We start from the raw sequence: 14,652 nt of genomic DNA on the forward strand, positions 1-14,652 counted from the left end.
TTCTGATTAAATTCCACTACTGGTAATTATGCTCATATTTTCTATTTCTTCCTGTTTCAGTTTGTGGGGATTTTACATTTCTAGAAATGTATCAATTTCTTTTAGGTTGTCCATTTTATTGGTGTATGACTGACTGTTCACAGTCTCTTAGGATCTTTGTATTTTTGTGGTGTCAGATGTTGTAACTATTCCACTTTCATTTCTCATTTTATTTTGGTCCTCTCTTTTTTTCTTGATTAGTCTGCTTGCTGCCAACAAGTATGGTTACTTTACTCTTTGACTAAAAGTAAAGTATTGCCAAACATGCAGCATGACCTTTACTGCAACCACCAATCCCAAGAAACCAGAGGAAACTGAAGCACAAATTACTTCTGAAGCAGTAAAATGGAGAACTATTTGTAATTATATGAAAAAGGGATTTCAAAAGAACAACTACGGTTTCACTGGCCAAAACATCTTACATGGCAGAAGAAAACAAATGAAGGAAAATGGAGAAAGGATAGCTGTTACTATCAGCAGGTGGAAAAGGAAGTCAGAGGAAAGCAAGGACAAGAGAAAGGAGAGAGAACACGAATGCAAGAAAAATTTGGGAGAGCCTCATATGTAGACAGAACTCTCTTAAATATTTCTAATTTACTTCGTTACCTGACTGTTTGTCCTTCAAAGCTGTCTTGCACATTTCAATGCGGGCAGAATGATAAGGAACATAGCGATCTTGCAGAGATCCCACTAGGACAACATTTCTGAAGTAGTGAAGCCCTGTGAAGAAAAAAATACTGAGTTACAGTGCAACAATTTACCAGATTATAAGTAACTTACTAGTATCATATTAAGTGACCATAAATGTACTTCCTCAGTAGTATTAAGTTTATGCCTTTTTAAGTACCTGATGAATTCCTTCTCCAAATTTCTAGGTATTCTCTACCAAAACCGCCAGTTTCATTTACGTAGTTTAGGTGCTGATATGAGAACTGTGTGTCTGCACTGAGAGAGGGCAAGCGTTGTGGTATGGGGGTGAGGGAGAAACTGGATAGGTGGACTGAAATTTTACCAAAATGTTCTTATTTCATAATCTTATTTCCAAAGGATATTCATCAATATTATTTCCCAAGGTAACAAAAGTACACTCTTCCATAAAAACATAACACTCTGTATGAAATCATTTAAAGCTGACTTTTTACTTTAACTTTGCATTTGACCATTGCCCAATATTACTTATATTTTCTCCTTATTTAAGCATGATGTCAAGATAATAAATACTTTGAATTTTTAATAAAAAATTTTATGATCTATTCAATAGACTTTTTGTTAGGTCTATTTAAATTTTTTAATTTTTCAGTAAACTAGGTGAATTTAGGGCTTGTGTCCTTGGGATGCTTTGCTAAATAACTCATTTAAATACTGAAACTACATTCCTGACCACTTTAGTACTAGTGATGTTCTAATTTTACTATCTGGCTCAGACCAGTAAATACAGAATCAAATTTTATGTGATTAATTAAATAAGGTACAAATAGATATTGGTAACACATTATAATTGGTTATTTAGTACAAAAAATTTTGTTCTGGAATGTTCCAGAATGAAATTTTGATACTTTTTGTGCCCTGAAATTCAGATTCTTAGAGACAGTCAATTGTGGGGACTACTTTGGATCCAGAATATAAAAAGCCTTCATAGAAGCTCCCTGTCTTCCCTGGAACTTAAGGACCCTAAAGATGAAGAGTTTAGACTGACACACAGGCAGGTGAAATGGTATATACCTTCTGTGCCAAATGTAAGGTCATCCCTTTTTTTGGCAATGAGAAGATACTACTTTGTGGCTACTTGAATATACAAAATTCTAGGAATGTAAGTGAAATAACAGAATGGCTATAATAGGAATTAACTCAGTTGCATAAATATTTTAAAAATTATATTTTAGAAAGATTAAGAAAAAAATTTCCCCTTCATTCTCACATTTCATGAGACAAATTCATTTCCCTCTGTCATTATTTGAAACCAATGTCTTCACTGGCACGACTCTGGGAATCATCTGTGTGAACTAAGCAGAGGTCTTAGAGCTGGCATACACTTACCCTTTGGGGTAATTTAGGACTCCAAGGGGGGAAAAAAAAAGACTCCATGGGGCAAATAAGCATTTACATCTTTAAGAAAACTGGTTTCTACATCCCAGCTTCCATATGAGCTCTTTTCTAAAAATGATTTTTTCCTTCTCCTACCTTATGAGAAAGTTATTTTTCTCTCCAATCTATTTCTCCAATCCATTTCAGATCTTCTTATGGTACATACCCAGGGAGAATCAAGCCAAAAATGAATGAAGTCTTACTTTCTCTTACAAAAAGTTTGATTTGATCGATTGTTTGACAGTTAAGAAATGACTGTGTCAATTAGATGTCATGGCACATATTTCCCACAAATTAACTTATAGCTCTAAGTCTTTACATGTTTATGAAAATACAGTAAATGTATACTACCTCACATGCCAGAAAATATATCCGTTGCAACTATTTAAAATTATAGAAAATAGTTGTAGGTATCACTATAAAATTATACAAGGGGATACAAACTGATTCAAAATTCTTTTAAGGGGTCAACAAGCCAAAAATTGTGAAAGCCACCATCCCATGACACATCATTTTCACTTCTAACCCAGTTACCTTAGGTGCTGTGCTTCCTAAATCTGACAGTTAACTGAAACTTTATCCTGAGCTGCATGAAACAAGCCATTTAACAGCACAGTTGGCTTTTTCTATTACCTAACGTGTGTGTCCTCTGTAAAGGCAACCACACCGCACAGCTCCGGGGGCATCACTCCCATCACACTGACAGGAATGATGCTGCACAGCCTGTGGCAGCCTTGCTCAGTAACGTTTCTGTACTTTTTCTCCAAACACCAGCATCTTTTACATTTTTACCAGTATGTAAAATATTACATATCTCTCATGTTAAAAAAAGTCACTCACTCAACAAATCTGTCCTTGGACTTTATGCTCCCCTCCAATTACCACCCCATTTACTGGCACTCTATTTCTATAGTTTATATTATAAAAATTATAGTCATTAAATTAAAATTTAAATATATTTTCCCAAATAATCACTCTGCAGAGATTCTGCTGTGCTTCTACAGAAATAATGGCATTCGGGCTCAGAATCACTGCTTCACATGATTTAGATCCTTGAGAGGAGCACTGGTGTCTCCTAGGTTCAGGCAGCTCGGTGGAGTGGAAGTACGCAAACCAAGAAAAGAGGAGGGGGTGTCCAAGAAACCCTTATGCTCTTTGATTCCATGATAAAATAAATACAATCAAAGACACTAACATTGATATAGATACACGATACTGTCGTATTTTAAAATGTGATTTCCAAGATAGCACTGTACTTTAAAAAGGCACCATACTTTAAAAAGGCATTTTAAATTGATTTATTTTAATAACATGTTTTCAACAACAATGTATTTATTAATGATAATGAGCATCCTGTATGGAGCCTACTTTTTGCATTAGCCAACTGAAACAGACTCTGGCCCCTTTTTTGAGTCTTTTGTTTCCATTCCTGTGTAGTAGTGTTGGCTGACAGGGCAGCAGCTCAAAGAGAAACACTGTGGTCCCCGAGGTGCAGTACTGCTGGGAATCATGGCAGCACTTCATGTGAGCCAAGTCCAGCTGATGGACACATCTCAGGGCTGTGTTTGGGGAGCCTTGTACTGTAGGTTCGTCCTCTGTGCACCTGCACTGACTCTACCTGCTCAAAGACAGCCTTGTCCACTGACCTTCACTCAGCCCACAGTGACTAATTCTTGGTTGAAAAGTTACCTCTAACTTGGTAAAGTAATACTCTTTTCCCATCTGTAGAATGAGACAGTTTAGTTTCTAAATATTTTAGGTGCTTTTCAGGATTGCCATGAAAGATAACAAGTAAATGTTCACAATTTTTCTGGACTGTATAATTACATGACTTATATATGAATGAACATTATAAATTCATCTTCATTATTTTAGTCTTCCTGATACTTTTGACTGCTCATTTGTTTTTCCTGAAAAATTTAATGAGTTTTAAAGCAATTCACTGGAGAATCCCATGGATCGAGGAGCCCGGTGGGCTATAGTCCATAGGGTCATAAAGAGTCAGACACAATTGAAGCAACTTAGCACGCACGCACAAAGCAATTTATATTGACTCATCTCTGTTTATTTTCTGGAATTGACAAAAATAGCTGTTTTGAACTGGTGGTTTTACTCCTCAGGGAACATTTAGTAGTGTTCAGAGACAATGCTGTTTCTCACAAGCAGGGGCTAGGACATGAGGGGCTAAGGTGTGTTTGCACTATTTATTGGGCAGAGACCAGGGATGCTGCTAAACATCCTACAATGCACAGGACAGACCCTGACAACAAAGAACATTCAGCCCAGAATATCCAAAGTGCTGAGAGGTTGAGAAATCCTGTGCTTTCTAAAGGGACATATTCTACACAGTATTAAACTGTTCTTATTTTTACTCATTTATTTAAAACACATTTGAAAGAATTCACTTCTTAAAATGTGAGTTGATGCTGATCTTTCCTATACTTTCAGAAACAAAATACAAATGTTAATTACAAATCAAGTCATACCTATTATTAAACGTCTCTGTAATCTGCTGTAAGAAAAAATTATTTTGTGCCAAAGTGGTACTGCAAGAGACTTCTTTAATTGTTATATTTTATTTGTCAGAATTCAACAGCTGGTAAAGAGAGTCTAAGCAGATATATTTGCTAAGTCACTTCAGTCGTGTCAGACTCTGTGCGACCCCAGAGATGGCAGCCCACCAGGCTCCCCCGTCCCTGGGATTCTCCAGGCAAGAACACTGGAGTGGGTTGCCATTTCCTTCTCCAAGCAGATATATTTAGGAAGATCTTAAAATAAGGATATTTTATTTTTGAAATTCTAACAATGGATAGTTTGTTCTTTGGCTATTTTTGAGGCCTCATCATGGAATGCTGGGAGCACCCCGACCCTTCTTTCTCTGTGATCCTGACCATTCAGTACTGCTGTCACCTAATCTACAGCTTACCTTCCACATTGCTCTAGTTCTAGCTTTTGATTAAGGAAAGTTATTACCCAATGATATGTTGCAGAGATAAAAAAGACTTTCAAAATGAAGACCCATGGGGGAGGCCTTGCTTAAATAAAAAAGGGAAGAGGGTAGGAGTCTGATTTTGCTTTAGACAGGTGATTTTAGGCTTTCTCAAAAGAACAGGAAACTGGCCGGTCAGAAGAAACAAAAGCAATAATCAGACCAAGGCATCCAAGACGTTGTATTCAGCTTTAGCAAAGTAAAGTATAACAGAACAGTTATCACCAGGTGCTCCTGTTTAAAAATAAATGAGAATGGCATACTGGCTAAGTAAATTGGTTAAGTAAAAGCTGCTCTATGTGTTCCTGTTTTATTAATATTTACTTAAAGTTTCTGACGTGAACCCATCTATTTCTATCTTGTGAATAAAGAATTATATGTACATATACAGGTGTAGAGGTTTCCTAGGAATTGAGATGATCCAAAAAAAAAAAAAAAAGGGAAAAAACATAGCTCGGAGAGAATTGCACCAACTCCTATGACAATATTATAAGTTAAAATCAATTAATGAATATTTGTTGATATTTAAAACTAAAATTAGAAAAACCTTCTCAAACTCTTGAAAGCACACATTCCTGGCTTAGCATGCCCGCTCTGGCCATGTGGGCTGGTACTGGCTGGTGTGCAGTGGCGGGCACTCGGCCGCTCCATGTGTCTGTCTCAGCTGCAAAGGGGGCAACGGGGCTCCTATGTCACAAAGTTAAACACATTCACAGGTATGACATGCTAGCACTTTAATAAGTCATTTGAATAATTTTATAGCTAGCAATATCGACAGTTCTGCTAAAAAAAACTCCCCAGATTTATAAATCCATAATACTATTTTAGTTCAGGCACCTCTTCATTTAGAGGTATTTTTACTAATTAATATTTACTGAGTTTTGTATTATTCAGAATGCTGATTATTTTACATGAATTATCTTGTTTAACCTTTAACAGTCTTGTGAGAAAGAGTATTATTCCCACTGTACCACTGGAAAAACTGAGTGTTATTTAGATTAAGTAAACTTGTCAGTGTTTCTGCTAAAATTAGTATCTACGTGTGCTTTCAAAGTTTGGCTCCTAAACAGTGCTGGTACAACCAGAGGGGAGATGAAAGTCCTGCCACACATTATAAGGCAAATAATAAATCAGTAACTTGTAAGCAAAATTATAACTAATTCTTAGAAAAGAATTCAAGTGCAAAAGATCTATTCAGATCTACAAATAATTATAAAGTAATTTAAATATCTTTTCAGAGGGGAATGCCATAGATTACAGAATGTTTATAGTAAAATTTTACAGTTATACTCTCTCTCATGTTTTTCTTATATTGCTATTATTGTTCTTGTTTTCGCTAAGTTGTGGCCGACTCTTATGCGACCCCATGGACTGAGGCCACCTGGCTCTTCTATCTATGGGATTTCTCAGGCAAAAACACTAGAGTGGGTTGCCATTTTCTTCTTGAGGGGATCTTCCCAACACAGGGATTATACTCGCATCTCCTGCACTGCAGCCAGATTCTTTACTGCTGAGCTACAGGGGAAGCCCTGCTAATATTACTATTGCTAATTAAATGTTACTTTGTAAAATGCAGTATAAATACACAGACCCCAGGGAACATTTACATTCAGTTTTGCCTTTCATATATTTCCTTTCCTGTTCCATCACTTCATGACAAATAGAAGGGGAAAAAGCAGAAGCAGTGACAGACTTTATTTTCTTGGGCTCGAAAATCACTGTGGATGGTGACTGGAACCATGAAATTAAAAGACTCTTGCTCCTTGGAAGGAAAGCTATGACCAACCTAGACGCTGTATTAAAAAGCAGAGACATCCCTTTGCCAATAAAGGTCCATACAGTTAAAGCTATGGTTTTTCATGGCATGTACTGATGTGAGAGCTGGACCATAAAGAAGGCTGAGTGCCAAAGAATTGATACTTTTAACTGTGGTGCTGGAGAAAACTCTTGAGAGTCCCTTGGACAGCAAGGAGATCAAACCAGTCAATCAACCCTGAATATTCACTAGAAGGACTGATGCTGAAGCTAAAGTTCCAATACTTTGGCCACCTGAGCCAATTCACTGGAAAAGACTCCTATGCTAGGAAAGATTGAAGGTCAAAGAAGAAGTGGGCAGGAGAGGATGAGATGGGTAGAGAGAACAACCATCTCACTGGACATGAATTTGAGCAAACTCCTCAGGAGACAGTGGAGGACAGAGGAGCCTGGCATGCTGCAGTCCATGGGGTCGCGAAGAGTCAGACACAGATTAGTGACTGAACAACAAACCCTGTCAGCAGCAGTAGTACAAACTCCATAGCTACACACAATGGTTCTAGTCAGTCAAAGTTTTTCTCACATGAGAACTATGTGATGTAGGAATATCTTGTGATTTTGTGAATCAAGCATATATTTCTGTATACTGTGAATAACTCATTACTTTGTACCCTTAGACACAAAATCATAAAACTTCACCTAAAAAAGAACCTTTCTTTCATGGATTCTAATAACCAATAACACATGAAATAACCATTTCCAAGTATCTTCCTCATATTCATAACAGTATTTAAGGCAGAATCCTGAAAAGGATAAAACAAGACTCAAATGAAGTGGGCTGTATTCAATGACTAAATCTGCCTGGTGTTCATATCAAATGTTTCAAGAGCAGGAGGAGAACATGGTGATAGGGATGAAGATGAAAAACAGATTTAAAAGGCTAGGGCTTAAGTTTACTAGTTTAAGTTACTTAAGAAACATGGGTTTGATTTTCAGCTTACCATACAACATTTGACCTGCTTCTGGATACACTGAACATAACGTTGAAAAGATCACTGATCCAATGGCTTTGTAGCAAACACCTACTGGGAAGAACTATTCTAAGTGGTTCTTGATGGTATTGTAAGTAGTACGGAGGGCACATGTAGGGGGTGGGTGGGAAAGGGTTGTCATGACAGATCCTAGTCAGGGAAAAAAGGCCAAGAGGCATAAAGATGACTGACATGAGATAAGCTGTAATGAGTATAATAAAAGAGGTTCATATGTAATGTTAAAGCAGCTCACAGATGACACGCACAACTCGGGATGTGGTAAACACAAAGTAGGACCCACCACAGATGACACTGAGATGTTTCACACCAAGTCATCCAGAGGACAAGTACCATTTATAAAAGGTTGAAAGAAGAGGAAGCAGCAGAAGAAGACACATTCAATTTCAGATACACTTAGTTTGAAATGTAAGCACAGGCATCTAGCAGGTAAATGAAGACTGGAATGAGGGCTGTCCAGAGACAGAAGACTCAAGATATGAAGGTATATATTGGGTACTAGTCATGCGTGAGTCTCTGCGACTCCATAGGCATTAGGCCACCAAGCTCCTCTGTCCATGGACTTCTCAAGGCAAGAATACTGGAATGGGTTGCCATTCCCTTCTCCAGGGGATTTTCCTAACCCAGGGATTGAACCTGGGTCTCCTGCATTGCCGACCGATTCTTTACCATGTGAGCCACCAGGGAAGGAACATTACATCAGACAGGGCATCAAGGAAAGCTTTGGATAGGTGATGGTGTGGAGTATAATTTCAGAGAATGAAGAGGATTAGTTCTGCAAAGATGTGCAGTCACAGGGAGGAGTGGTGGTAGAAAAAGCAGGGAACGTGGGAAGCACAAACATGTATGACGTGACTACAGCAAAGGATGAGTGTGTTCAAAGAAGATAGGATATTACAGTGACAGAATGAAAAACTGGTTGAAATTTCAGAGTAGAGTGTAGCCACGTGTGGTTTCAGAGTGGAGTGGAATGGAACGTTTCCAGAGTTGAGAAAGGCTCTTTAATGCTTGATGAACCATTTAAAGAGCTGCTTGTGGAATTACCAAATTGATGCCAGGATATTAAGATCCCGAAACTATCTATTCCTAAAGCATAACTGTGCAGTAAATATTTGTCAATGAACTCCTATCAAAGTTCTCACTGACCATGCAAGGAGGTCATCATAACTTAAGAAGGCAGCGGAGCCTGGGTGGGATAAGCCTCACAGGAAGCAGTTTCATGTGACGGTGGAGGAATACCTGCTGTGCTGGGATGGAGAGCAAGAGGACGCGCTCCCCCTCCAGGTGGGCCTCAGTAACAAGAAATCAGAAGTCCAGCTGCTTCTACAACAAAGGTGGTACAGTGTGGCCTGTGTGATCTGGACTGCTGCCTTTTTACTTTTTTCATAAATAAAATTTGTTTGAAACACAGCCACACTCATCAGCTCACGTGTTGGCTATAGCTGTTTTTGTGCTACAATGCTATGTTGAGTCGTTACAACTGAGATCCCACGGCCTACAAGCCAAAATGTGTACTATCCAGCCCTTCAGCAAAAAAGCGTGCCACTCCTCTGCTCTGTCACCAGGGGGAGCAGGGAGCTGGGGACCGCAGGCTGGGGAACTTTTCTGCAGGAAGCAGAGATCACAGTCTATGCAGAAGACAAAGATGAACGCAGTCTGTTCTCCACAAGTGGAGATTTCAAAGGGTTAGAGTGTGCCAGGAACACATGAGTATAACCCAGGGAGAGACGAAAGGTCAGAGGTGAGGTCACTTAGAGAGAGTGAGACTGGATGGGGAGAGACCAGCTGGGGACTTCTGGGAGTAAGAGTTTAGATATAAAACTTTTTAGTAAAAGTTTAGATAGTTTCCCTTCATGCAAGATAGGGAATATATTTAATAACTGGTTAATGCTCCCTGATAGCTCAGTTGGTAAAGAATCTGCCTGTAATGCAGGAGACCCTGGTTTGATTCCTGGGTTAGGAAGATCTGCTGAAGAAGGGACCACTCCAGTATTCTTGGGCTTCCCTTGTGGCTCAGCTGGTAAAGAATCCGCCTGCAATGTGGGAGACCTGAGTTCAGTCCCTGGGTTGGGAAGATCCCCCGGAGAAGGGAAAGGCTACCCACTCCAGTATTCTGGCCTGGAGAATTCCATGGACTGTATAGTCCATGGGATCACAAAGAGTCAGATACAACTAAGCGACTTTCACTTTCACTTTCTTTCACTTAATGAGAGATGACTAACCAGATTCATCCAGTGGCCAGAATTTGTAGAAGGAATAACTACTAATAGTTTGAAAGTGAAAGTGTTAGTTGTGTACTCGTGTCTGATTCTTTGTGACCCCACAGACTGTAGCCTCTATCCATGGAATTCTCCAGGCAAGAATACTGGAGTGGGTTGCCATTCCCTTCTCCAGGGGATCTACCTGACCCAGGGATCAAACCCAGGTCTCATGCATTGCAGGCAGATTCTTTACCATCCGAGCCACTGGGGAAGCCCCGAGAATACTAGAGTGGGTAGCCATCAGTTTCTCACATTTTCTAGAAATACTTATAATAATAAAATAAAAAAATATGTGGCAGTTTAAAACAAGGGCTGAAGACTGGGGTTGGGGGCACCTAGAAGGACATGAACCTAGTTCAAAAACTAACTCATGGTATGAATTATAAATGCTAAAATTTTTAGGATAATCTCAGACTAGCTGTGCAACTCACAAGAAATAAATACAATCATATAAAAAATTAAATCATGCTATCAATTGTTTGGTTTTGTGAGTCGATTTCATTAAGAAATTACAACCAATTGATAGTTTTTTAATCGCCAGAAACACGTTAACTTATTTGCTAAAGGTTTATTTTAAAAAAGGTTTTCAAGTGTATGTTTGTAAAACTGTTACTATATACTTACCTGCTTTATTACTAAGCTTGTATAAGAAAGTTTGGCGAGGGTCTGAATGATCACGACATGTCAATTGTAAAAGAGAACCTGATTTTTTCCATTTCTGCATAAACCACAGACCTAGAAAGTTATTAATGGTATGAGATATTTGAGAGTTATAAACTGGAAAATATAGTACCATATAACAAGGTTATTAATTTTAATATACATATTTCACTTAAAAATCATATTCCTCAAATTAGCATTTTGTTGGTGAATAAAAAATGTACTTGCAAAATATTTCCATTTTCTGATAATAAATATAAACACAAACACACTGAGGTTAACAATGGGTTAATGGTTGACAGAAGGCTTTCATGGTTGACAGAAGGCTTGCTACTTCTATCTCATTCAGTAATTAAACAGGTAATGGTCTATCAAGAACAAGGGGATATTATACCTTTATTCGTTCAAATTAAGATGAAGTGAAGGGGGATAAAACTTCAAACAGTCGTAGCTCCACATGCCTGAGCACTGAGGCTTTACAGCCACCACAGCTCAGTCCTGGGATGAGCAATTAGATGATGTTTTCTAATAACACTGATTATAATTAAATTTTAATTTTTAATTGTATTTCTTCATATTATCAGTTTCCTGTATTTATTTTAAAATATTTATCCATTTATTTATTTTTGGCTGTGCTGGGTCCTCATTACTGTGCACGGGCTCTCTATCGTTGTGGCTGGTGAGGGGTACTTTTTGTTGAGGCATACCGGCGCTACAGCATGGGCTCAGTAGCTGTGGCACATGGGTTTAGTTGCTCTGTGGCATGTGGGATCTTCCCGGACCAGGGATTGAACAGGTGTGCCCTGCATTGACAGGCAGACTCTTAACCACCAGATCATCATGGAAGTCCAGTTTTCTGTATTTAAGTGCATCTTCCCCTTAAGTAAAACCTCAATCACCCTGGAGCTGGTTTTTAAGACTACAGACTATTCATTTCTACTTTTGTTGATTCTAACATTACTGGGGTGAACGAGGAAAAGAGGAAAAAACCTTTTAAATTGATTAAAGCTGCTAACTGCAATGCTATCTGGGGAAAAGTTTAGTGAAGGAATAAATTTAAAGGAAATAAATTTAAAGTACTGCATCTTATTCATGCTGGGTTCTACTTTATATTATTTATATGTTTCATTTTTTTTCTCTTGCCCTCTTTTTGAAACTGTAAAAATCTAGATCAAGCCAGATTTTGAAAACCACCCTTCAAAATGAGATTCAAATGAAAATGTTGTGGTTTATCTGTCAATGAAAGAAGTAGAGGAGAAAACGAAAATAAGAGCCTCAAGGCTTGATGAAAAAAAGTCAGGATGAAACCTAATTTATTCTTTCAATGAGAATCAATTGACTATACTAGAAAAGCCATTTAAAAATTCTAAGGGAAAAACAAAGCCAAATAAGTGTAAATCAAGTAGAAGATCTTTCTTAATGAGAATATTTATTCTAATAAAAATTGAGGTCTTAATTTTTATTTTAATTTCTTTAAAAAGTTTAGAATTTATTTTCTCATAATATCCCTTTACTGTTATCAAATCAAAATCAGAGTTAACATTCTATATAAAATATTTTATAACTTTATGTTAATTATAGATATTTATTATCTGCTCAGCTAAGAGAATAACAGAATAATCTGTTTATAATACTAACATTTACTGAAAATAAACACTTAATGAAAACAAGAGAAAAAAATGCTCCAGTGGCTTGACAAATATCTCAATAGGATATCATTTTCTGAAATGAGTTTTATCAGCTTATTTCTTATGCATGATAAAACAGAAAAATAGCTGCATCTTTTGTTTCATGAAATTCTATGTATGTGACAAATTGGCTCTAAAATAAACATCAGAAAATACTAAATTTGGATTAAATCTCCCCAGGCCATATTTTTTATACTGAACAATAAAACTTCTTACCTGTATTAACAAGAGCACTGCTATTGTAGAGTGTACCAAGGTGAGGTCCAGAAAGTGAAAGAAAGGTATGAAGCCTGCTGAGGTAATATTTAAACCGTGGTCTTGTAAGCACTGAACGGATTATTAAATTGCCCAAAGAATGTCCAATAAAGCTATAAAAGAAAAAAAATGACATTTCTCCCATAGCATTAGTTTTAAAAACAAAAGTAAAAGCTGTTATCACTATACAGAGATGTGAAATACTAAGAATTTCTAATACGTTTTAAAACTATGATTTGATACTCTGAAATGATGTAACTACATTTTGAAGGAAAAAAATGTGACAACGTAGCAGAAAATTCCTGATTATATAATTTATATATTTAATCTATAGAAAAAAGATATTACTTACCAGAAAATTTTTACTCCTAGTTTGCAGCTGCTTAGAAATACATTTAAAAAGTAATAATACATTGACTACATGATAAATTTTCCTTTTTAGGTATACACAGCAATTACAATAAACTGTGGAAAATTCTGAAAGAGATGGGAATACCAGACCACCTGACCTGCCTACTACGAAATCTGTATGCATGTCAGGAAGCAACAGTTGGAACTGGACATGGAACAACAGACTGGTTCCAAATAGGAAAAGGAGTACGTCAAGGCTGTAATTGTCACCCTGCTTATTTAACTTCTATGCAGAGTACATCATGAGAAACTCTGGGCTGGAGGAAGCACAAATTGGAATCAAGATTGCCAGGAGAAATATCAATAACCTCAGATATGCAGATGACACCACCCTTATGGCAGAAAGTGAAGAACTAAAGAGCCTCTTGATGAAAGTGAAAGAGGAGAGAGAAAAAGTTGGCTTAAAGCTCAACATTCAGAAAACTAAGATCATGGCATCTGGTCACATCACTTCATGTCAAATAGATGGGGAAACAGTGGAAACAGTGTCAGACTTTATTTTTCTGGGTTCCAAAATCACTGCAGATGGTGATTGCAGCCATGAAATTAAAACACGCTTACTCCTTGGAAGGAAAGTTATGACCAACCTAGGCAGCATATTAAAAAGCAGAGACATTACTTTATCAAAAAAGGTCTGTCTGGTCAAGGCTATGGTTTTTCCAGTGGTCATGTATGGATGTGAGAGTTGGAGTATAAAGAAAGCTGAGTGCAGAAGAATTGATGCTTTTGAACTGTGGTGTTGGAGAAGACTCTTGAGAGTCCCTTGGACTGCAAGGAGATCTGAACAGTCCATCCTAAAGGAGATCAGTCCTAGGTGTTCATTGGACGGACTGATGTTGAAGCTGAAACTCCAATACTTTGGCCACCTCATGCAAAGAGCTGACTCATTGGAAAAGACCCTGATGCTGGGAAAGATTGAGGGTAGGAGAAGGGGATGACAGAGGATGAGATGGCTGGATGGCATCACCGACTCAATGGACGTGAGTTTGGGTGGACTCCGGGAGTTGGTGATGGACAGGGAGGCCTGGCGTGCTGTGATTCATGGGGTTGCAAAGAGTTGGACACGATTGAGTGACTGAACTGAACTGAAGTCATGATTTAAAACAAAATAATGAAATCGTATCAGTGAGGATGATTTAGGAGACATTACATCCCCATTTCTCTTATTTTTGGTCCACACTCCACACTGGGGGAGTTCTTTGACTGAATGCATTTCAACACACAGGAAATATACATGCATTTTCCTACTTAAGTATAAGATTATACCAAAATAATAACTAATACAGAGGATTTCATCTTTACCTAGGAATAGCTTAAATCAAAACAGCCTTTTCTGCTTCCCATTATTTTACAATAGACAGTACATGAATCCCTGGGGACAATTAACAGTGAAAGAAACGAGCCTGAGAGCTGTCTCAGCAACGGTTTATAGACAACGACTAGGGAGGAGCTGACAAATT

General features: G+C 37.8%; 1 protein-coding gene across 8 annotated transcripts in view; it reads right to left on the reverse strand.

Annotated features, from left to right (window-relative positions):
* FAM135A (family with sequence similarity 135 member A) overlaps positions 1 to 14,652 on the reverse strand; it is a 158,558-nt gene that overhangs the window by 8,025 nt on the left and 135,881 nt on the right. For 7 of the 8 annotated variants that reach the window (XM_025294943.3, XM_025294942.3, XM_025294941.3 and 4 more), the window contains 3 exons: positions 12,743 to 12,894; positions 10,803 to 10,913; positions 646 to 759 (listed from right to left, as the gene is read on the reverse strand). In XM_025294943.3, coding sequence (XP_025150728.3) covers positions 646 to 759; positions 10,803 to 10,913; positions 12,743 to 12,894 — 377 coding nt within the window. The remainder of the gene's footprint in view (positions 1 to 645; positions 760 to 10,802; positions 10,914 to 12,742; positions 12,895 to 14,652) is intronic. The other variant, XM_044924542.2, reaches the window with a different exon arrangement.

This window comes from Bubalus bubalis, chromosome 10 (genome assembly GCF_019923935.1).
Source record: "Bubalus bubalis isolate 160015118507 breed Murrah chromosome 10, NDDB_SH_1, whole genome shotgun sequence".
NCBI lineage: Eukaryota > Metazoa > Chordata > Mammalia > Artiodactyla > Bovidae > Bubalus > Bubalus bubalis.